This window comes from Phaenicophaeus curvirostris, chromosome 5 (assembly GCF_032191515.1).
Source record: "Phaenicophaeus curvirostris isolate KB17595 chromosome 5, BPBGC_Pcur_1.0, whole genome shotgun sequence".
Taxonomy (NCBI): Eukaryota; Metazoa; Chordata; class Aves; order Cuculiformes; family Cuculidae; genus Phaenicophaeus; species Phaenicophaeus curvirostris.
Genome location: NC_091396.1, coordinates 21,337,598 through 21,361,513, shown reverse-complemented (window position 1 = coordinate 21,361,513; position 23,916 = coordinate 21,337,598). Strand labels below are relative to the sequence as shown.

Genomic DNA, 23,916 nt, shown 5'->3' with positions numbered 1-23,916 from the left:
TCTGCTAGCAATGCTTTTGCTGTAGTTTGACCCTCTGAAACCTTAAAAGTGGCATAGCTAAGGGTTTTCATAGAAGGAAGGAAGGAAGAAAGTGGAAGCAGGTGTACCGGATAAAGAATAAAAACCCTGCAATTTATTTCTGAAGAACGATAAGTACCAATTTCAGCAGCAGCAAACACAAGTCTTGAGCAGCACTCTGGATATGCAAGTGCAAGTAAGAATCAGACACATGTAGAAATGCAAGTTACCTGTTCTCCAATGCTACTTATACCTTTTGATTACGTTCATTTCCAAGAGACTACGGCCAGAAGAAACACTTAACTATGCTGTAACCAGTAACGACTCAAGTGCTTTTGAACATAAAACATCGCAGCTCTCTGCTGCTTAAAACAAGACTGCACAGGACATCTTTGACAGGAGGCGCACAGTATTACCAGGTGGACCAAAGCCAGGAGTCAAAGCCAGGATAACAGCAGAGAGAAAATAACTGTGATAAGCTATTAAGAGCAGCTCAGCAGCTTCTAAGCTTAGCCTCACTTTTGCTAGTAGGAAAGGTTCTGGACACTGCTTCATTGAACACACTGCCTTAAGTAACACAGCCTCATTCATTTAAGTATCTGCTAAAGAGCAGCATTTTAGGTCTTGTATGGGCTTGAAGTGACATTACACTGCACAACAGCCTTGAGAACACTTTCAAGAAAACATATGGAGAGGTATAGTCTTAAAGACTTCAAAGCCCCTCTACTTTTATTTCTGTACTCTAAATGCATTTCTACTTGTCCCTTAAATAAACCCTCATTCTCCATTCCTTGCCTTAAAAGGTTGATGTAGAAGCTGAAGTACATCCTTGTGAAGCATTGTAACTGGTGTGACAACCTCAATCTACATGTGGTCCTGGGAATTCAGTGGCAGGACCTCAGCTTAACCTCCAACAGGAGGAACCAAGCTCAGCAGCATTACCCTTTGCCAGTAATCAATTAACTCAGCTCTACCAGCTAACAAATATAGTGGTCTTTTGGAAAGATTAATGAGGTAGGGAAGACGAACATAGTCCAGACTCTAGATCTTCTCCTGGAAAGCCTCCCTTCCCCCTACACGCATACCCCTACCCCAGCTAAAGAAGTGCCCTTTGAGAACCAAAGGCCCCTCTCCCCAGTCTCTGCTGCCCAACAGAGAATTCTACCCTTTACTCGTAGCCTGTGTTGTTACCACCTCCCAAGTCACCTGTCCAGACTCAAAGAAGCAGTCCTGCCACCGTGTTCCCCAATTTCCCATGGCAGAGAATCGTTAACCCTGCTGCAATACTGCACTTTGAAGTCTGCTGATTACCCTAGAATCAGTTAACACCAGGCAGGTGTCTGGGCAATAACAAAAACCAAAACCAAACAACAACAAAAAGTATTAACAGTATTCTTTGGAAGAAATGTAGAATAGAACCACAAACAACCCCCATTCCCACCCCCCCACTCAGTTGTTTTTACTTACACTCTGATCAGTTCCAAGAATTCTGGTTTTCACCCAGCATGCTGCTGTCAGGATACACACAGTCTCGCAGTTGACTCTCATTTGTCATAATTATTTTTTCCACCAAGAGAGACCCTGCCTTAGGAATACATGTTATCTTACGTATCCAAACTCTCAGCAGTCCGAGATACAGTAAACTAAATAGCTCACGATCATCAAGAGATGAAAGTTTTTCTCACTTGTTCTACCTCTTCCCTCCTCCCCACACATTCCTTGTCAGGTCTTACTGCCCACTGATGTCATCCACAAGCCAGGAGAAACAAATGCCAGCTCAGATACAGATGAAATCTCTGCCTCAGGCTTTTCTTCATCCCTGCAAGGCTTCTGGGCAAGACCCAACTTAATCAGGGGTCACCTGTTCAACCAAATGGCTAAAAGCTCCCATCTCTTTCTAGAAACATTGGTGTCTCTAAGACAGGAAACAGTTCAGCCATCCTCTTCCCAGAACATATACAGAACACGTTCACAAGTGCCTCATAGGCACCTACAAAGATAGCCTGTAATGTTGCAATGGTGCTAAATTAAGACAGTTAAATGTAGTCTCTGAAAAATATGAGGAATTTGAGATTTCCCCAACACAGTAACTACTCTGACTAGCTTTCACAAACAGTTGCAGAAACTGAATTAGATAAGATGGCTGTTATATGAATTAGCACTTGGACTCCCGTGTGTCTAATGAACCCCAGCATCAGATAAAAATTTTTCTCTGTTACAGTTCTCTACACAGTTTTTTAACATGGATTCTCTAGCATCTCAAACGTCGAGCATACAGCATAGATATTGTCTATGGAACCACAAATAAGAACCATTCCCCACCATCTATTTTCAGGGAACTTGTAGGAAGTCAGTATCTTTACAATTTATCTGTCAAATAAAATTGCATTTGGCAAATAGATTCAGAAACTGTAGAGGGAAAACACAGACAGAAGAAAAAAAGATGTAACAAATGTGCATGAGCTCAAATGCTCAGGCATCATTTCCTTAGAAACGAGGCTAGGGACTGGGAAATCCTGTAACCAAGAGCACTGTCTGTAGCCAGAACATCAGGATTTAATAGTAAAGTGTTATGCTTTAGAGTCTAAGCTCCAAAATAAAAATCCTCTGCTTCCTCCAGATTATACAGCTGCAACACACTGACAGGAGTAGGTAGTGATTGCCTTGTAAAGTTCAGATGTTAATGTTACTAGCAACAAGTGCATGGTTGCACATGATACAGATGAGATTGTGATAAATATCATCTTTCCACAGAACTGGCAGGGGGCTGCTGTATTATCAACACTCAGGGTAAAAGTAATTCTCTGGGAAATCATCTGCATTTACTGGTCCATAGAATCAAGTCCAGATTTCATAAAAACTCCAAGTAGGTCTTGAACGAAGACGGCAATTTCACAAAGTAAAGGGGATTGATGGAGAATAAATGGAGAACGGTCAAGCATTAGCACTTACTGCAGATGTGTAAGGCTGCTTTTTGAGAAGGTTCTACAATGCAAATCCTTTGCCAAAATTCACAGACAATGGCACCAAGTTGATTTGGGGGCAAATGTTACATGGCTTGTTTCATACAGGGATAGTTACTAATGGAAACGGTCTAAATGCAAATAGATTTCAAACAGTGAAAATCCACCCTATAAGTCTTGCACGGGAAACCAGTGAGTTATGAGGTATATAACTCCTGTAACAGTGCTCTAGAGAAAGTCAGAGAAGACTTCTTCCTGCAAGGACTCCACATTAGTTCAAATGTAGACTTGTATGTGGCAACAGTGCAGCTGTCTCAAGGTGCAAAGCAGCAGAATTTGCTTGAAGATCTCCAAAACATATGGAAGTGTAAAGTAATTTTTTCAGACTAGGCATTGAACAGTGCAAAGGTGATGCTGGTCTGAGGATCTTCCAGTCTTGTGGCAGAGCTAGGGAAAATTGTCTCAGAAAAACAGAGAAGGGAAAGTATTTCTGACCGCTTTGGTTGGTTATAGGTCTTGCTCACAAGAGGATTCAGTGTTCATTCCTAGCACTATGGGCACAATCTCTGACTCTCTGGATAAAATCTTAACCTGTCAGTGGTGGAAAGTACATGTATCTTCAGAATTCTTAAGAGTGGCTGGAACAAATGGGTTCCTCTACTACTATTTCTTTAACTCAAGAAAAGGTGCCTGGTTGTCCAACAGTGCAATCTCAGAGCTAGTAGAAATACAGGAAAAAAACCCCAAAAAACAAAAAACCATGAAACCTGTTCACAAGCTGATTATTATGCAGATCAGCAATCGTTATCCTTTCTCTCATTACCTCAAATGCTTTCTGCCATCTGTTGGTAACAAACCTGCATCTGGCAGATTACCAGAGGAGCCCTAATCAATGGGTAATTGGGGTAGAGGATTGTGTGGACAATCCTGGCAATGAAAGCACAGAAAAACTTACAGCAGGAGAAGAAAGTTTGCCTTTCACAATCATAAGATCCTACACCCAGTGTTTCTCTACTATTCTGACATAATTCCTTCTTATGGGAGTGTGGGGAGGGGGAGACACAGATCTGTCAAGCAACGGGATGAATTATGCCAGCCCCTGTAATGTATCTCAAGCAAAAGGTTAATTTCAAACAGATTATGCCAGTGAGTGCTGCCAGAAGAGGCACGGGGCAGAGAAAGCACAAACACGCATGAGTTTGCATTTCCACTCTTGCCTCTTAGAACCATCTGTTAATGATATGTAGAGGATGCTATGGACTCTTTCAAGTAATGTCTCCTAATTTAGTCTCTTACTGGCTTCTGATAAGAAATGTTCAAAATGTCCTCTGCAGGCTTTTTTTCTCCAGCCATACATTCAGGCTCCTGCTCCAGTCCATGTAGTTCTTCCAAGTTTGATTGCAGCAGCAGATATAATATTTGCATTACTTCTCTGGCTTCTGAAAGAAACAAAGGTTTGATATAAAAAAAAAATAAAAAATCACACTTATTAGTGCTGAACTCCCAACAGAGACATACTGACAGATTTCAACAGAATTTCAGAATGAGGCAGTGTGTCGAAGTTACTAGATTCCTATAAGTTTTGAAGGAAGCAGCAGCTCGGTGGAACACAGAAATCCAGCCAGTGCTTCTTCCACTAAGGGAAAGCAAAGGGGAATTTACTGCTCTGCATTCCTGCTGTCAGCTGGCTGGTCAGTCAGCAAACACTTCGAGCTAGTCTGCACACACGTAGCTGACAGATGACCACCACTGCTGCTGTCCTTCTCTACCATGAGCACCTAGAAGGTGAGAGATGAAAGTTTAAGTGGCAATTGTAGAGACTTCTAAGAATCAGACTTTATTGACTCACCTTTCAAAGCGTGAATCAAAATAAAAACAGTACTGTACTGTTTGAAAGATCCAATCTATGCTGTCCACCCTTCTGCTGCCCTACATAAACCCAGAGGAAAATTTCAACCAGAAAAAATATTCAAAGCATTTGATATAATAAATCAGAAGGCTAAGTACCCTCTTAAAATTAGATATAAGGGGGTGTTAAAAGCAGTGATTTTGGGGGTTTTTGTTTTGGTTTTATTTTTTTACTGTGCCTTTCAGGCCACTGCTGTGCTATACCTGCTTTCACTAGCCCCAGCAGCTAGGAAGGTACACACATAATGTCTACTGCCAAGGCACCACCGTGGGAGTGCTGCATTCAGTGGAGCATGGAAGGAACAAGGAATTCTTGTAGTAAGAAAGTGGCCCAAAGAAAAGAAGGAAATTGAAATCGCTATAAATATCTAAATGCTGCCAATGCCCACACATGCTGGGCTGGGATCCAAAGTAACTGTTTTGGGGCAGTAAGAATCCTAATTAGGCACCTGAACATGCAAGAGCAGCACCAACACCCAAGTTAAGATGTTAATGAGACAGTGGCGGAAAATCAACATTCTCCAGTGATCTAGTATCCAAGGCTGCTGTGACTAAAAAGTGAGAATGTGAATCTTTACTATTCAAAGGAACTAAAAGGAGACAGAGGAACCCACTGAAACTTGGTTTTAGAAGCATGTTCCCAAGAGATACAGATCTTATTTCCTTCCTGCTATTAAAGGAAAGGGGTGACTTTGGTATGTATTGGACTACAGTTCGGCAGGCAGCATCACTCCTATTTATGCAAATCCAACAACTTTTTTTTTAATATATATGCAGTAATGTCCCTGAAATACTGAAATCTCCATCTAACATGCTGGTTCAGTTGCATTTACATCCCCACAGACAGTACCCATCTGGACACAATAAATTTTTTTAGGCTACCATAACCTTATGTTTTGTGACCCAATCATATAACTTAAAACTTTCAGACAGGGAATAGAAATTGAGCTGGTAGGCAGAGATTTGACACACTGCATTTTGGGGGTTTGGTTTTGTTTTGAAATAGGGATATTATATGACCTCATCTTGAAAGGGGGAAGAACTACCCCACCTCTTCTGTACAGGATTGGATAGCTCTTTGTCAATGGGAGGAATACCTTCTCCAGCCATCTTGAGCCTCCCATACACAATAATGGTATTATTCAGAAAGAAGGGGACACAGTGAAAAGCCAAATCCTCTTCAGGTGTCATTTGTGCCACTGAAAAAGCAGTGAAAATATATTAAAAAAAAATCCAGACTCAGTTCTTTAGCGTGACCATGGTATTGTGGGCAATCTCTTTAGATTTTAATTTTAAATGTTGTTAAAACAACCATCCTATTGCTTCACTGCTTGGACAGCCCTGAACACCTACATGGGGCAACAGACAGGTGATGTTAATTCAAAAATGTGATACTTAATTGTCCTACTGACACTTTAGTTGTGACTCAGCTGTGCAAGTATTCAAGAACATCTTAAGTATGTTCTTGAACATTCCCGAGTATTTCAACACACAGGCAGGATAGTTTAGGAAATAAAAGCACCTAAAAGCCAGGTATGACACTCGGCGGCATCTAGGAGAGCTGTTTGTACATCCGTAACCCTCTTGAATCCAAAGTGTGCTCTGTCTTAGCCTCTAAAAACTCCTCATTCCACCAATATAAGAAGTTTGTAGATCATCCTCTGTGTCTGTTGCAAATTATAAAATCTGAGATACCTTTTCCCTCACAACCTTCCCCTGCTGTTCCTGTCTGCGACTCAAAGTAGCACACTTTTCAGAAACGGATCTGGCCAGAAGCAAGTTATTTTCACAGCCTGTCCTAATCCTGCTGTATCAAAATAAACACAGCAAGCTACCTTCATCACACTACCCTGTTGCTGCTTTGGTCTATCTCCCATGTTTCATCCTTTTGAACCGTTGAAGTCAGTGGGCCTCTTGTTACCCTCTCTACATAATTCTCTTCCTTGGTTATTTTTCAAGCGTAGCAGGAGGGAGATCTACCGTCCACCCCCTACTAACCCTTCTTATATTTAGTATTCACGTCAGAATCAAACAGTTCTTTGCTAGAGCAGTAAGGAGAGACGATGAAAGTAGTGAGTGGCAGACAGAGGTGGTTGCTGACTTCGTGCCTGTCACAGCGACTGAAGAATTAATAAAAAAATATACAAGATGCCAAGTATCACACAGAAATGGTTCCACCATCGCTATTGAGTCAGGGTCTCATATGGAAGCAGTCAGCTCCGGAAGTGTTCTGAATTTTGACAAACAGGCCAAGGGACCGCTCTGAACTTCTGTCCAAGACCCGACCTACGTGATTTTGGTCGACTTACAGAAAGCATGCAGCAAGCTTGTTCTGGCATAGCAATATGCAGATGGGCTCAAGGATGAGCAGAAATACCTACGCTGTGTGTAGAAATTCTTCCTACTTCCTTATTTCAACATAAGTTCCGCCTGAACTTCCCAAGTCACTAATTTTCTTCACAGCCATAACACAGAGTATGACAAGATGACTGGCAGGCAAATAACCCACACCTTTACTTTTGGCCCACTTTCCAGTTGCCCCTCCATAAGGATACAAGGCTCTCTCGAGATTCTTCTGAAAACTCCTTACTACTTTGTGCCAGGTTGGATGGGGCCTTGAGCAGCTTAGTCTAGTGGGAGGCGTCCCTGCCCATGGCAGGGGGGTTGGAACTAGATGAGCTTTAAGGCCCATTCCATCCCAAACTATTCTATGATTCTATACTTCTGTAACTATGCCACAGAGAAAAACAGCTGTCGGGGAACCAGCATTGATCCTACACCAGCAAAGAAACTATTGCTAAGGTTTGCTGACTGCTGAATACTGCTATACATTGGTGTACTTCGTAGCCTTTTAAAACTAGCTGCATGTAAAAGTATTAGGTAGATGCAGGATCACAAGGCATTTCTCCATCAACAGCCATAAACAAATTTAAGATTCTACTTATAAACAAAAAGTCCACGTGAACTGATTCGCACTCACTCCAGCTCAGAGAGGACATTTCTGTCCTTCACGCGTTCCCTGAGAAGTCTGAGCTGAAAAACATTTAAGAAAAAAAAAAAAAGTTACTTCACAGCTTAAACTTACTTCCTCACTGAGAATTTTCAACAGAATGAAAACAAACTCTGGCTTATTATGGAACGGGTTTTCAGCATGTTATGTTTTTGTTAGATGTTTCCTGTACTAAAATATTTTTTTGTTTTGGAAACCCCACCACTGGAGGTCTTTGAAGCACATACAGAGGATTACCACAAGCAACCCTCCAGAAGAACTTAGCAGAAAGATGACAGTCCTAGTTGTTCCAATCTCATTAACTGGGCAAGCAGGCAAGTGTTTGAGACAGACAGTGAAACATAAGGAAGTGCTTTTCTCCCTAAAAGGTTGCTCAGCAGAATGTACCACTGTAACACAAATGCAGATGCCACCCTGAAACAGTCACACAGGCAAGTATTAAACAAAGAATTGGGACATCTAGGAGAGTCAGCCTCAACTATCAGTCTCCTCCCCACCCAGCAACATTCTGCTCAGACTTTTCAAACAGCATGTGCTCATCTAAGTTTATGGCCCTGTTTACAAGCATAGTAACATATGGTTCAGCCACATGTATAGTTGATCTAAATAAAGTAATCCACATATTAGTGTTACCTTGATAGCTACTATGAGAAAAATTGGATAATAGCTATTTTGATAGAACAGTGTTAATTATAGAATCACAAAATCACGAGGTTGGAAAAGACCTCCAGGATCATCAAGTCCAACCATACCTATCAACCACTAAACCATGCCCCTCAGCACCTCATCCACCCATCTCTTAAATACCTCCAGGGATGGTGACTCAACCACTTCCCTGGGCAGCCTGTTCCAGCGTCCAATTAGCCCAAGACCAACCATTTTTGACTACCTCTACCTTCAGAGACTCTTACCAGAGAATAAGTATCTTTTCCACATAGTGAAAAAGACACAGCAGCCATCCAAACCAGTTGGGGCTGCTGCTAATAATTGTCATGTAGAGACTGTTGGGATAAGTCCTAAAAAAGTAATACAGCATCCCTTGTGTTCCTTTTCATTTGGGACATTCGTAATTCATACAAAAGTATTGGCCCAATATACACACCTTTGTGTACAAAAATAAAAGAGGAACAGAGTTGAAACATTAGAGATCAAAACACACCAGATCTACTCAGAGAAAACCACACTGTGCATCCTGTTTTAAGAAACATGGGAAAATAAGAGAATCTATAGATAGGAGCAAGTTTTTTATTAATGCAGTTCTGCGGTAAGAATTTATTTATTAGAAAATCTATTCAGTATACATATGCAATGAGTTGAAAAAAGACTGTTGAATAACTAACTAATTGGAAAACACAGATGTCTGCTTAAGCACAGTCCAGCAGCCTCCAAGTGTTCTGAAGATCATATCTCATGCCAAGTGATCACCACTTGTATTTCAGTTGCATTGAGTGGAGAATACCTGCTTTTGGATACCAAACCATTGCTCAATCCTTTTCATATAAGCCGCTACCTACAATGAACCATTCAATATGGGGCATGAAGTGAGGGGTAGGCTATATGGTTCAGCTTCTCCCAAACGTTTTCATTGCAAAAAACTCTTAGTATTCTCAGTTACAGATGAAGTAAACAATGTGTTAAACAAAAGGCTAGACCAAATCCTCTTCTGAAGACAACCCAGCCTAGAGCAAACACAGCAGCATAGAAGGAATATATAAACTGCTGCAAAGTAGGGAAATGCCAAAATTACTACCTGACACACGTCAGGTACAGCCTGTACATGCCTTTATAAAACAAGCATATTTGTGTGGTATTTGGAACCATACGATAGAAATCTCTGTGCAGCAAGACAGCCTGATGTTGTACAGACACACCAGCTGTGCTTATTTCCACATGAAGCAAGCTCTGCATCTCAAGTGTTGAATTAAAACAGCTCTACAACCACTATCACAAGGGCCATGAAACACACCAGGAGGTCTGAACCCAACACCGACCTGCCGCAAGCTGGAAACTGCCCTTTGCTGAGCTGCCCCACAATGACAAAGTCTGAAGGATCAGTTATAGCTGCACTTTCAACCTTAGAGTGCTCCTCTGGCTTCTTTGTTTCTAAGCAAGCAGTCTTACTCAAACAAGCTGCATCCAATACCCCTGGCCATTGCAAAGAAGAAATGCCTAAGCTCCTTTTCCCAGTTTCAACAGGTATATCTAGAAAGTTTGTTTAATCTTTTTACCCTCCTTCCACCTGAAAGCAGCTGCAGGTCAGGTTGCTTTAAAGCTTCAAATAAGTAGCATGAAGCCCTTCCATGAGATCTGGGAGTGAAAGAAATGAAACACCAAATTGAGGGGGAATTATCACAAGTCTCAAAATTCAGAGCAATGGCATGAAGCTCAAATCTTAGAGGGAACCTGAGGTATAAAGTCTGGACTGGGTGTGATCAGAGACAGCAGATAGTTTAGGAGCTGAATCCATACACAACCAGCTGCAAATTTAAGGCACTCCCGTAACATTCCACTTTCAAGGCCTAAGTTCTTCAATATACCAAAATTCATATTCCAAAGGAAATGAGCTTTTTTTCCCTTCAGGACCTCAATGTGGAAAGTACAGATCCATCAATATCACGTTCCCACTGGGGAAGCTTCCCTAAAGTCAGATACATTACTTTATAGAAGCCACCATTCCCTCCACTTTCTAAGGGATCTCTTCCCCCCCCCCCGTACAAAAAGGATAGGAGATCCTGGCTAGGCTCTCTGCTTTGAGGATGCCACAAGATTCACTCAGAAACACAACACATACCAGAGTGAATCCCACAGTACTCCATCTATTCTGGAGAAAAATATTTAATCAATTTAAAAAAATCCAAATTTCTGTATGTCTTCTATATTTCAAACCTTAAATTTTGGCTCAGCACACTTGTTGCATTTTCAGTCTGTCTTCCCAGTACTCAGTACACAACTGTGGCGTGAAGTGGCATACAAGATATTCCCACTCCCACTTGCCCCTTTATTGGGATTGTGACCCCACAATTCCTAAGTAAAGGCAAACACACTAACTCCCCTATTTATGCAAGTCAGTGTCCAATACCATACTACAAACCCAGCTTCACTTGTGTTTTTAACAAAACATACTAGTTTTGAAATCAGACAACTAAGAGGCTGGCTCTCATTCACTTCTACCATCTCTGCTGCTGAAACAGTGTGAAGAGGAAGCAAGCAAAATGGCCAGACCCAAGGCCACCAGATACCACAGCTCCAAGCCTCAGGATGATATCTCTAGGATTCACTACTTCAGCTAGGTCAGTAGGAACTTATAATGTAACGCAATTAAACAAAAGAGGATTTACACTTTGTTAACACAGCAAATCCAGCTACTGAGTTTCAAAACTTGGAAAACATTGATCCATGAACTGAAATTGCTTTTTAAGGCACTGGGAACCTGCTTCAGTTCCTCGCCATTTGTACCATTCTTCCTCCAGTTACAGGAATGTAACTTACTCTTACCTTCTCTGCAGCAAACCTCAGTATTGAAATGGACAGCAATGACATCTAGTGGCTTGTTAAGAAGTTGCCTTACTGGATTTCCAGCCCAGTCATTTGTTTTCAGAAAGTAGATAAAAACCACAGCTCTCAGCATTTCAATTAGCTTCCAACCACATAGAGAAAAATCCTCTACAAACTCCTCCATAACACACACTCACCGTTGTCTCCCCTAACTCATAGCATTTCACCAATTCCTTGCTCAAAACCTGCGAGAAGTGAGGGTAGCACACACAAGTTTGCTTCAGGCCTTGTCTGCACAACTACATTCCTCCAGTGTAAATCTAGCTACAGATATTTGTTCTGGTTAAGGAGGGTAGGGGCTCTCACCCACCCTTTTGGTTATGCTGTTCTCTAGCTGTATTGAAGTAAATGGTAGAGGTTATGAGCACAGACAAGGCCAAGGCCCAAGGCCATAATCATTTGTAAGAGCTGGTACACAGTTTGTTTGCAGCTTAAAAAAAACCACCAAACATAAAGGACTATTATTTCTAAAATTTAACTATGCTGAAATTACAAGGAGAAAAGATAAAAATGCTATTCTGAAACCAAAGAGGAAGTGATCTTGCAGCTTAGATTTATGGGAGAACACAGGCAGTTCACTTCCCCTAAAAAGCCCTCTTGCCTTTTTCACTGAATTATACTTTGAAGCAGCCAAGAAGCACAGGTGAGTGGTTACTGAAACTTTGGAAGCATGTGACAACGTAAGGAAATTTCAGAAGATACCTTTGTGTAGCTTCCTGTACTATTGGTGCTAGCACTTTAATCACCGCTGGACTCTTTGCAGGCATTAACACACTTCTAAGCCTTGACAGCAAATGATGTTAAAGATTTTTCAATTAACAACAGTGAGGAAGCATGAGATCTGTGGTATATCTATCTGGTGCACAAGCCTACAGCTCTCAGAGAATGCTGTGTACTAGTCATTTAAAAACAAAAAAACAGTTCTAGTTTTGTGAACTCAGACATATTAATACCCAAGAATGGAATCAGTAGGTTCTTGAGGTCCCTTCCTCTACCACCCCGTCTCAGGGGGGTTTTATTTACTTGCTGTGCCTCAGTTCCAACAGACACATGCTTCCTCCAATATTATAGATGAGCAGACAGATCTCCCAGGAACTATCTATGTGCAAACAAAATAGTTACTCTCCTGATCACAACAGAAACAATGCAGCTGTTCTATAACACTAACAGGAAAAGAATAGTAACTCCAATATATCAGGAAAACATCCTGTAAAAAAATGCAAAAGTAAAGAGATGTAACAAGTATTAAGAACATCTTCAAGAAAATAAATAACTTCAAATTACCCCGTGTCAGAATGAGTTGTTACTCATGCTCCTGCTGAAAAGCACAAAAATAGTCACTTGCCTTTGACCAGAAACTGGTTTGGGTGGGGGGAGGTTTCTTTATAATAACATATACAACCTTAAATATTACACTGCTTACACGAAAATTTGATCATTCAGGAGTGGCCAGGTATAACAGGTTTAATGCTGAACTTCAAAAGACATCACATTCAGTTTCCATTACAAATTCTTCAGGCATACCCATTGATTTATTCAGAGCAGAAGGATGTCCAGAGCCCAAGAAAACTACAGCACGTGGGGTTTCTGAACCGTTCCTTGATGGAACCACTGAAAGAGTCGTTTCTGATAAGCCAGCAACAAAGAGTACCACATGGTAATAAGACTGCCTACCCCATGACTCCAACAAAGAAAAGTGGATTAAAAAAGGAGATTTCAAAGCCTCATGTCTTTCTACTGCCAGCTCTGCTTTTTATTTACTCATGTCATTTTACACAGATAAAATTAATTAACTCCAGGCTGAAGCTCCCGATAAAACACGGATGCTCTTCTGGAGCTCTGATGGTTATCAAAATTCTTCGTTAGCTCCTTGAGGAAACTAATTTTCATTCCTTTTCAATGATGTGAAGGCCCATTTCTACAACCATATGAAGAGGGTAAGCGACTAGCAGATTGAGAGGTACTCAAGACAAGCACATACATTCATATGAAAGAACTGAAGGGTTGTTCAGAAGACAGCATTTTCTATTGCCTAAATTACAAGAATTACCATTTTTCATTTACATCATTCCATTCTTCTGCCAATTACTACCTTTGTGATTAAGCCCCAAGCAGCAGAACTTCATTAAAGTTTTAGTTTCTTCAAAAATAAAACAAGGAATCCTTGCTAAATCACTGAAGAAAATCTTTTGTTCCCTCTCCCGCAAAGTAGTCATCAGCTTTTGAGAAGAATTTTCCAAGTGAGAGCAGTAGACAGAAACACCGATCTGCAGCCACCTCCAGAAAGCATCAAATACTGTAAGGAAGGTAAAAGACCACCTGGTCACAAGGTACTGGCCTCAAATGGCAAAGCAAATTTCACACCAACAGAACTTTTCAGTAGCCTACCCTTGAGGGAACCTATGACAAGATGTCTAGTGCTCAAGTGCAGCTTGAAGGGGACCACAGCAGGACAATACAGGTGGGCTGCGTTCCTGTTTGTGGAGTATCAGCTGAACCATTACTGCTGCATCGAACAATTTTGGGTTTGGGTGACAACAAAACCAAAATCCACTATACAAAGACAATCATGGTAGAAACAGGATAGAGAGAGGGTGGAAGGAGTGAACAGGCTAGGAAGCATTGCGAGAAACAAGGTGAAGAGTACCTAGAGAAAATTCAAATGTACAGGCTTGTCCATAAAGCCTGCGGGAAATAATTTTACAACTTGAATTGTAGGTAAGTGACTTAAGTGTACTATGAGACACTCCTGCTTGAGAATTATACACATTCTTATATTACAATGCATAGAAACATGTATTTCTGTAGCATGATGTTTACAAAAAATATATGCATTTGTCCTTTCACGTTCTTTCCATGCATGTGGTTATAGACTCAAAGCAAAAAAGGAAACAGAAAGCAATTCTAGCTTTCAAAGTGATGACTAAAGACTACACTGCTTAGTGTTCTTCACTATCTTTCCCTTTAAGCTTCTCTTCACCAAGACAAATACCATGCAAGAGGGAAGACACACCACAGGCTGTTCCCATTTCCTTCTGGACAACAAGGCACTCCATTAGCTTTACACTGAGAACCCTGGAAAAACTGCAAGCACAAAGCACCTCCTAAAAATACTCCAGTGGGTTCTAACTATTGTTCGATTTCTCAGATAGCCATACCTATATCTCCCTGTTTTCAAGACTAGCTCTCCGTAATCATGATAACATGACCCCACAACAGTTGCCCTGGAGTTCCACAAAAGCCACCGAGTTCCCGCTTCTGGAGGTTATATTCCCACTGCAGAAGCTTCACAAGTTGTGAACAAAACTACTTGGGTGCATTCAGTGTTACAGGTTTGGAAAACTACAGCCAGCTCTGCATCTCCTCTTCATACTTCTGGGGATCAATAAAAGGCTTGTCAATGGACCGGATCATCAGCTCACCACAGTACACACATTCGGCTGCCACAATGTCATCAATGTCAGCTTTGATCTGTTCCCGGCTCTGCTGCCCTTTCCCCAGGCTAATGGTATCTGTGTCCTTGGGACGATGGTGGCTCTTGGAAGGCTGACTAGTAGCTGCCAGCTTCTTCTGAAGATCTTCAAGTTTTGCCTGCTTATAGGCAGGAAGGTTTGGGAAAACTGCTTGGAGGAGACAGTCATAATGGAACATGTGACCACACAGGAAAAGGTAAAATGGGCGGTTTAGAAGTGGAAAGTCACAAGCAGCACATTTTTCCTGAGGCTCCACAGAGCCATACTTATTTCTCATTTCCTGGATGTCCTCTCTGATTCTCTTGGCACTCTGCGTGGCTTCTTCCATCTCCCTTTTCAGCTCCTCAATGTGCTTGTTGTAGTCCTCCAGGGAGTTACAGATCGCTTCCTTGAAATGGTCAATAGTGACAAAGTCTGGAAAGAATGGCAGGACATCTTCAATCTTCAGCAGGGCACAGCTAGAGAGGCAGGCCATCGCCTTCTTGACATCTTTCTCCTCCTGAACAACATGGCAAGCAATCTTTAACCAGAGCTTCTTGCGGAGTTCCTCATCATCTTCAGGGAGATCTGCACAGGACTTGGCAAGATCAACATCCACCTAGAAGATGGACAGACAAGGAATGTGAGTTAAGTTTCCCTCTTCGTTTATCCACCATTCAACTTCAAAGCCTGCTGTCCATCACAGTAATGGAAGTTTTCTATCAATGCCTGCTATCTCATTGCCTAAGGCTACACTACTGACCTCCTCCTTGTTTACAGGTCAAACGCCTCCTCTTTCCACCAGCATTACTGTCTGAAGATTTGCTTGCTATCCAGCAGAAAGCAGCAAAGCCCAGCATAACAATAAGGGCAAATCCATGTTACAGTAGCTTTGCTGACCACACATTTCAGCAAAGACATACTAATGCCAACAGAAATAATTCCAACATCTCCCTGAAGCTCAGATTAAGTTGACAAAGCCATTCTTCTGTGATAATTGTCACAGCTAAGAACAGGAAGCAATTAGAATCCTGAACAACAGCTATACAGCTCTATATGTTAAAGGTATTTTATCTTAGAGACTGAGGTTAAGAAAGACAGTATTCTCCCTTGTATTTCCCATGCCCCTACCCTCAATTATGACTTGTCACAGCCAGCTGTCTACTGAAAACAACTGTGAAACCACAGAAGTATATTAACAGAGACAGGTCTTTCTTCCCAGACTTAGCTGCACAGTTCCTGCACTGCCGAGTCTGTCCAGCTTGGTGGTTCAAGATCACTTGAACAGGCTACATTCTTATACATCATAGCACACACACACAGACATACCTGTAAGGCAAGATCCACAGCCTCCTCATATAATTCCATCACTTTGTAAATATGGACACATGCACGGTGGTGCCCATGCTCTGCACACAGGCGCAATGCGTACTTCAGGTCGTAGTGGATCCTGTTTGGGTTGGTTCCTGCTTGCTCCAGGTATGACAGCAGTGAATCCGGCCGACACAAAGCGTAAAGAGATAACAGGTAGTTGTGAATGGCTTGCTGGGTTTCCTCCAATTGATAGACACAGAATTCCATATATCTAATGGCTTCATTGATCTGCTGGGTGCTGGCACTCTGGCTATAGTTAACAAGGGCTGGAATGAGGTTCCTGGCATCCAATCTAGAGCCCATAGAAATCCAAGCATCAACTACTTTCTTGGGAATATGCTGGATGAGGACTGGAGAGAATTTATAGAACAGCTTCTCATCTCTGTGCCTGGACAGCACATTTAGAGCTTCATCGTACTCATCATGCTGGCAGTGGTGAGCCACTACACGCTCGTAGTCTTGCATGATCACTGCAAAGTAGACCATGTGCTCCGTGTCCCCGTGGCTTGCCAACAGCTCATAAATAGATGCCCGGTTATTAAACAGACAGTCTTTATTTTTAGGACTGCTTAGGAAAGTGCGAAACTTCTCCCGTGTATCCAAATAGAGATTTCGCTGTGACGGATCTCCTTCCAATATACCTAGCCAGTTTAGGTATAGCTCTGTTAACCACGTGGTCAGCAGAGTTGTCTGTGTCTTCTCAGAAGGCTTTAAGTTACTTAGCTTCTTAATCAGAAACTCCATCAGGGCCTCTTCTTGCTTGGCTTCAATGAACTTCAGTGCAATCTCTTCAAAGTAGTTCTGGGTCAGTGCATAACATTTTGCACTGTCTAGATACCTCTTGTTTTGGAAGCAGTGCTCTGCTTCTTTTGCCAGCACAATATCTAGGCACTCTGGACGGTCTTTACAATACTCTTTGGCTAAATCAAATTTATTCATATTCATATACATCTTCCACACATCCCTAGATTCCCGCTGGACGTGGTAGCGGAACACTACTTTTTCAGTGTGGATCCATATCTGCTGTACTGTGGGATCTTTGATCATGCGTGTCAGTAAACCAAACTTTTCCAGGAACAGATCTTGAAAAACAACCTGCCCATTCAGAGTGCATATAGCCTTCACTCGATCAGGCAGCAGCAACAGGAAGTGAAACTGGGTAAGTACAATGGATATGGGCTTATTCACAGTTATGTCAATATCAGAAGGATAAACCCAGACCCGTTCATCACTCAAAATTGAATCAGGACGGCTATAGTCCAGTGTACCATATAAAACACCATTTCCCATCATCCAAGCAAAGGAGCGTGGGTTGGAGCGCAGTTTTGGGGTGTAAAATGCTATCTCACTGAAACCAAAGCTGGCTGGAAACTCACGGAAGCTGGGCAAATGGTCAGCATGCATAGCAAATATGGAGCTGAAGCCTTGCTGCTCTGTCCCTTCTGGCACTTTGCCAACAAACTGGAAGAGTCTCTTTCGAGTGGTGGCTATAATAAAAAATTTCCCTTCCATCCCTCGTTCAATCTCCAAGCAGCAGACTGGGGCAGGTCCTGATTCCTCCTCCAGGGTGTAGACCTGTCGGAAGTACTGGTCGGGATTAGTGCTGAAGAGGCCTCCCTCGCTGACAGAGATTTCAGCCTCATAGATCTGCCCCTGGGCTGTCCCCACCAGGATAGGCCCTGTGTTGGTCTCTGAACCGAGAAATTTGTTCCAGCCCACACTTTCAATCAAATGGCCTTTCCATCTGGAGAGTGCTCGCACCTTCTGAACACTTCTGTTCAGGTAAAGGCATTCACTGGTGTTCATAGCAATCAGGAGATGAGAGCCTGCCAACAGAAGAGGGATATAGGAAGGAGATGGAGAGAATAAATTAACACTGTGCCTAAGCAAGCCAAATTCCTAAGGCTTCTAATCCTCATATTTGATAAGCTCCAATATCAACATACTTAATCCAAGACTTTCCCAGACATTAATAGGAATGTGGCGGACTTCCATGTTGGATCAGAACGGCAGTCCGTATGTTGCAAACTTAAACCACTAGTCCCACATGCTTCAGCAAGAAGTTATTCTTCCATTTCAATAAGTGTTCTGAAGACAAACAGTTCACAGAGTTCTCTCTTGTCCCTGGCAATTGGTGACAGATATGAGTATCTCTTTCAAAATTTTTGGTCTTTAAAATCAGACAAGGCTGCACTGAGCTGCGGATGTTTTACAGTCCTTTAAAAAATTATTATGCAAACATATACAGCACAGGGTGACTGCAAAGATTTTGTTTTATTGGTTTTAGCAGCATTGCTCAGAACAGCCTAATAGCATGTACTCATTTCAGACAGTTAAAAAGCAACAACATACACACAACAAGCCAGTGTTTTTCTAAGAGTATAGGGGTAAATCAGTAGGCAGGGCCCCTGGCAATAGAGCTCTGCCCACAGAAGAACCACCTGTTCTCCTTATTTACAGAACAGAAAATGAACTCCTTCACCAGTGCTTGTTACATACATTCAATTGCACCTGCTGCCAACCACTGTCTTTGAATATACGTAGTACACTGCCTCACCTGTGTGGTCCAAAAACATCTTGTAGACTTTGGCTTCATCTTTGCGACCCAGCTCTACCTGATTAGGTTCATCTGGCTTCCCAAGATCAATCCTGCAAAGAGAAACCATGACAGCATGCTTCCAACAAAAGTTCAAGTAGGCATAACCGCTTAGTGTTTTCCATATTTGGTTCATGTCTTCTTATCCCGTTTGTGATTGTGAGTTCTCTAGCAACTTAAGGAAAAAGAAAAAAAAAAAGAAACCAAGTAATAACTTCTGGTCTCTGCCAGCATTACCTGAGAAGGGTGTCTTTGCCAAGGCTCATACAGAGCTGGTTAGAGGAGACCACTAAGCTGTTAATTTTCTCTGGAGGTGCAAAATCAATCCTTTGCTTGTTAAATATAGGTGTTTCCTTCTCCAGTCGTGCATTCACATATCCTGGAGAAAGAACATGAACACTTAAAAACAAAACAAGGCAAAACCTACAACAACCACTCCCCAACACATCAAAATCTAACCTAAAGGTCTAGAAAGAGCATCATCACCTGCTCTGAGTTACACTGAAAAGGGATTGTGCTCCATGGAGCATAAAAACAGAAAGCAGTACTCACATAGATACATACAACAGCAAAGAAAAGCAGCAATATGCTTTACTGTCTTGTCACGGAACTGCAAGCTTCTCATATTAATTTGAAAGCACATAAAATTCCAGCGTAAACTAAAAAAAAAAAATCACATAAACTACATAAAAAGCAGAACATAAGGGTAATTTGTTTTCCTGCATTGATAGTTTATTTGTTCAAGGCAGGAAAGAATGGCTGGCATTGCATAAGACACAAAGAGGGCTCTGGTTTGACACTCCCATACAAGCTACCCAGGAGACCACTGTGGTATTAACTGAAATGTATTTCTCTCTTAGTCCACGTCAGAATTGAATGAGCTACCATGCTTGACATCCATCATTCACAAGCTAAAGCTATTTTTAAAACCATGCGATTTTTTGTATCCACACAGCAGATTTTGTCATAGAAGTCTGTTGGATTATTTGCTGTAGCAAACACAGCAAAAACCTACAAAAGAGCTCAGACCTGCCAGTGAACTGCAAAATAAGAAGGCATTCATAGAACATCAAAAAAACCCCACATCTTATCAAAGTTTCATCCATATCTCTCCTATGAGACAAGTTTTCCCAGTGACCAAATGTTCCATATGCGCAAAGCCTTATATAACCCTTTGACAAAGAAAACAGCAGAGGATCTCAGTCTGACTACATCGCCTCAAGCCAGAAAGCATAACTGACACATTGCCAGGTTAACCCTCTGCTTCGTTCCACATACAAGTGAAGGATTTCTAAATCAAGCAGATCTATACAGCCATTAACCTGGACAGTAATATTAAAACTGAAAAGAGCTATAGCAAGGTAAGGCCAGTCATGGCCAAAGTAGCTAACTAGAAAGATAAAAATGTAAACAAAGAAAAAAACCCAAACAAACCTTGGGATTGTATCTCAGGAGAAAAGACTGCTTCCATCCTAAAGAGCATAGGCCTGACACTCCCCAGACTGGGACTAACAGCACTGCTTCAAAGCACACTCAATACCTATAACTTCCCACAAATTATCTGGAAATACTCTAAATGGAAATGCCCTGTTGAAAAAGCCAGCGCAGTTGTGGAAAGCAGCCTGCTAACACTACAAATCCTTTAACTGCCTGTTCCACCCATGCCTTCTCCTTGTCTCTGCCTCAATACTAGACCAGCTGTAGATCTTTAAAGTACTCTTGTTTTAGAGGAAAGATGCACAAGCAAAAACAGACAAAGCAACCACAAATATAGTAGGCAGCCTTTTGCTTCGCACATATTTTTTTTCTTACACGTTAATCCACATCTTAAACATTATCCACTTATGCAAATGTGCGTTCCTTAATTTCCATTTAAGCAAAACAAATGTTCTTCATTTCAGATTAAGGAGCTGCAATGCCATAGCTTAAATTTGTCAGTATGAACTGTGGTTCAAAACATGCAGACAAAGCTTCCAAGCTGCAGATTCACATGATGTCTCAGCTAACCAATAAATACAAATAAATATTTATATATATAAAAAGGATTGCTCTGCTGGGAAAAAAACACATACCAACAGATCCCCAAGCCACATTCATTCAAGCACTCTTGATTTTTTTTCCAGATTGCTACCAGGCAAAACAAGACTGATTGAGACAGCAAGGAAACACAGACACAAGAAGGAAAGGGAACACCTTGCACCAATACACAGGTATGGGTTTTGAGCTGCGGTGGATTTTTGTTTGTTTCTTTTGTTTTGGTTGGTTGGGTTGGGTTTTCTTTTTATTCATTCATAGTTCAAGTGAGTAGATTGGACTCCAGCATTCTGGACTCTTTAAGACTGTATCTATTACAGTTATAAGAGCTCCAGAATTTTAACTAGCATCCATACAAGGAGAAGATGTACTTCTTTAGCTTACCATCCTCTATACAAAGGGGATGCCTATTTTACAACATGCATTCCTTTCAGTCAGCTCCTTCATCCTGACCTTAAAGACTCTCTTCTTTTCAGGTGAGATTCTACTGCAGTATTACCCATCCTGATTTCTGAGCAAACCTGCATGTTTCCATTAAGTTTTTAATTTGTTCAAAGATCTAAGCTCACCAACATCAGTCAAGTCTAGTAGCTCAAAGTAGGTCTTTTCATGCTGGCACTGCAGTACTTTAAAGCTTGCTCTGCAGCAGTACTTCAGATTGGTAACCAAACCACTGCTTGGTTATCTACAACTTTGAGCACCTGCCATTTAACAAGCACAGGGAGCAACTAACTGAAACAGAATAATAAGTTTTAACACCTTCCAAAATTTCTAACTTAACCTTTAGGGCTGTTTTCAAGAAGGTAACTATTTACTTGCACCTTTTTCCAAAGTCAATTTGCCTAAACTTCAGATTGCTCATAACTTCTACCATCTCAAGTTTTGTTTAAATCACCAGTGCAGTCTGATTTAAGAATTAAAAACGTGATTAGGCTGTGCCTTTTCAATTAAGTAGTTTCCTAAACTTCTTTTTCCAACATCGTTTATCAGCAAACAGGTAGATTTCTCAATTGTAGACAGCCATGACTGAAGACAGTGCTGCAGCAGTCAGGAAGAAAAACCAGGTCCTTGAAAACCTATTTTTGATGAGGTGGCTTGTCCTAACACTGTTTTGCACAACACCTACTCAAGACAATTATTGGTTACCTAGTATTACACAATAAAATAACTATGTATGTTAATAAAAACAAGGGGAACATATCTCCTTCAGCACCTACACTTGGAGTAATTCTGTCTGTGTATTTATGCTCAATAGTATATACAGAATGACATAATTCATCAATTCTTGCCACATGTATAAACCTCACAACCAGATTTCCCCCAAGGTTAGCAGCAGGTAACACTATATGAAGAAAAGAAACAAACTTGAAAGAACATGTCCACGCAGTTTCAAATTTGTAATTAAAAAATGCCAGTGCTGCACAGCAGCTGGTACTACCATGACAATACCAGTTAGAACAGAATCCTCTCGTAATTTAAACTTCCCTGCCACACTCAATAAAATATTGTGAGGTGGCATCTAATAGTAAACAGTTATTGAACCTAATAAACCTCGAGTTTATCACGGAACATACCTGCCATTTGTTTGCTTTCTCTCACATGAAAGAAACAACTGACTGGTCATCATACCTTTATGTTATACTGATTGGACACCTTCCCAAACAGCACAGTATACCAAAGCTTCACAGACCTTGACAGAAAAGTATAACAGTGATATAAAATGCTTTCTTGGTAATCTTCCACAGCAGCAAAGCTGCCATCATGTAGTCAGCCTAAGGGAAACACTCGCAACAATGAAGCCTTTGGCAAACTGTCCCTGGGTCAAGAAACTAACCCCATTCAGGTACAGCTGTGCACACAGCCAGAATACCATGTGATCTAACAGTTGGGTTCCTCAGAAAGAAGAAAAAAATGGGGAAAAAAAAGGGAAGAAGGAAGAGAAAACAAAAAAAAAAGAGGGGGGATGGGAAGCAAGCTGATAAGATGATCTCAGACAATTACCACAGCTCAGAATTGAGTAGTGTTTCTACCACACATCACTTCATGGCATAGGAGGGCACGGCCTTATAAAGCCCTCCCACAGGCAAAAAGTACATTGGCTTTGCTAAGACAACCTGCATTACATCCTAAGCTTCACCAGGAAGCAAGCGTTCCCTGAATCAAAACATGTCCCATAGCAAAACACACAGGTGAATGCTACGGAAGTACAGTGATACACCTTTCCTCAGACACAATCATAGAATCACTTGGTTGGAAAAGACCTCTGAGATCACACAGCCCTACCTGTCCACTACTAAAACATACCCCTGAGCACTTCATCTACCCGTCTTTTAAACACCTCCAGGGATGGGGACTCAACCACCTTCCTGGGCAGCCTGTGCCAGTGTGCAATAACCCTTTTGGTGAACAAACTCTTCCTAATGCCCAATCTGAACCTTCCCGGTCCAATCTGAGGCCGTTCCCCTCATCCTATCGCACGTCACTCGGGACAAGAGACCACCACCCATCTCGCTGCAACAAGGCTACAATCTCCACACGCCTGACATGCCCTACTCCCGATCCCACCCCGAACGAACGAGCTGACCCCTCGCTTGCCTCCTCTGAGCAGGCAGGCCGGCAGCGGGGCTGCGGGAGGGAGGCCTCCAGCCGGGGAGAACACGGCGTGCAGCGCCGCGCTGCCCCCAGGGGCCGGCCCGAGCACCTACCGGAGTGCGGAATGCCCACGCTGGCGCGGCTCTGCTGCACGGAGGCGGAGCGGTACAGGGAATCCTCGTACTCGTCCAGGATGGAGGCCATGGTCACCGAGACGGCCCGGCGCCCCAGGCGCGCGCCCGCCCACCACTTCCGCCTCCGCCGCTCAGCTGAGCAGCATCACGTGATCGCTCCCCCGGCGTCACGTGACCGCCCAACCCCGCCTCCTCCCCTTGTGTCATGCGCTCGTCGCGCGTCCTCCTCGAGTCACGTGGCCGCCCGGCCCCCTCTCCCGCGTCAGGTAACCCTGTTCCT

The 23,916-nt window shown here is 42.2% G+C and overlaps 2 protein-coding genes across 2 annotated transcripts in view; one reads left to right on the top strand and one right to left on the bottom strand.

The window, feature by feature from the left end:
• The window catches only part of INO80 (INO80 complex ATPase subunit), a 298,105-nt gene that overhangs the window by 252,010 nt on the left and 22,179 nt on the right, over positions 1-23,916 (top strand). The window lies entirely within an intron of this gene.
• VPS18 (VPS18 core subunit of CORVET and HOPS complexes) lies at positions 13,184-23,769 on the bottom strand. Its single transcript, XM_069857770.1, has 5 exons — positions 23,616-23,769; positions 19,114-19,255; positions 18,838-18,929; positions 16,236-18,106; positions 13,184-15,525 (listed from the first exon to the last, which is right to left on the bottom strand). Exons 1-5 carry the CDS (start codon positions 23,704-23,706, stop codon positions 14,797-14,799), a joined length of 2,925 nt encoding a protein of 974 aa, XP_069713871.1. The 5' UTR covers positions 23,707-23,769; the 3' UTR covers positions 13,184-14,796.

What these genes read in the sequence shown, in the direction of transcription:
- VPS18 (XM_069857770.1), bottom strand. Translation starts at nt 23,706, where the DNA reads ATGGCCTCCATCCTGGACGAGTACGAGGATTCCCTGTACCGCTCCGCC. An exon ending in CGTGGGCATTCCGCACTCCG is followed by an intron (nt 19,256 to 23,615) that starts GTAGGTGCTCGG and finishes TTCTTTCTCCAG; the next exon opens with GATATGTGAATGCACGACTG. An exon ending in CTGTGGATCTTGCCTTACAG is followed by an intron (nt 15,526 to 16,235) that starts GTATGTCTGTGT and finishes TCCATCTTCTAG; the next exon opens with GTGGATGTTGATCTTGCCAA.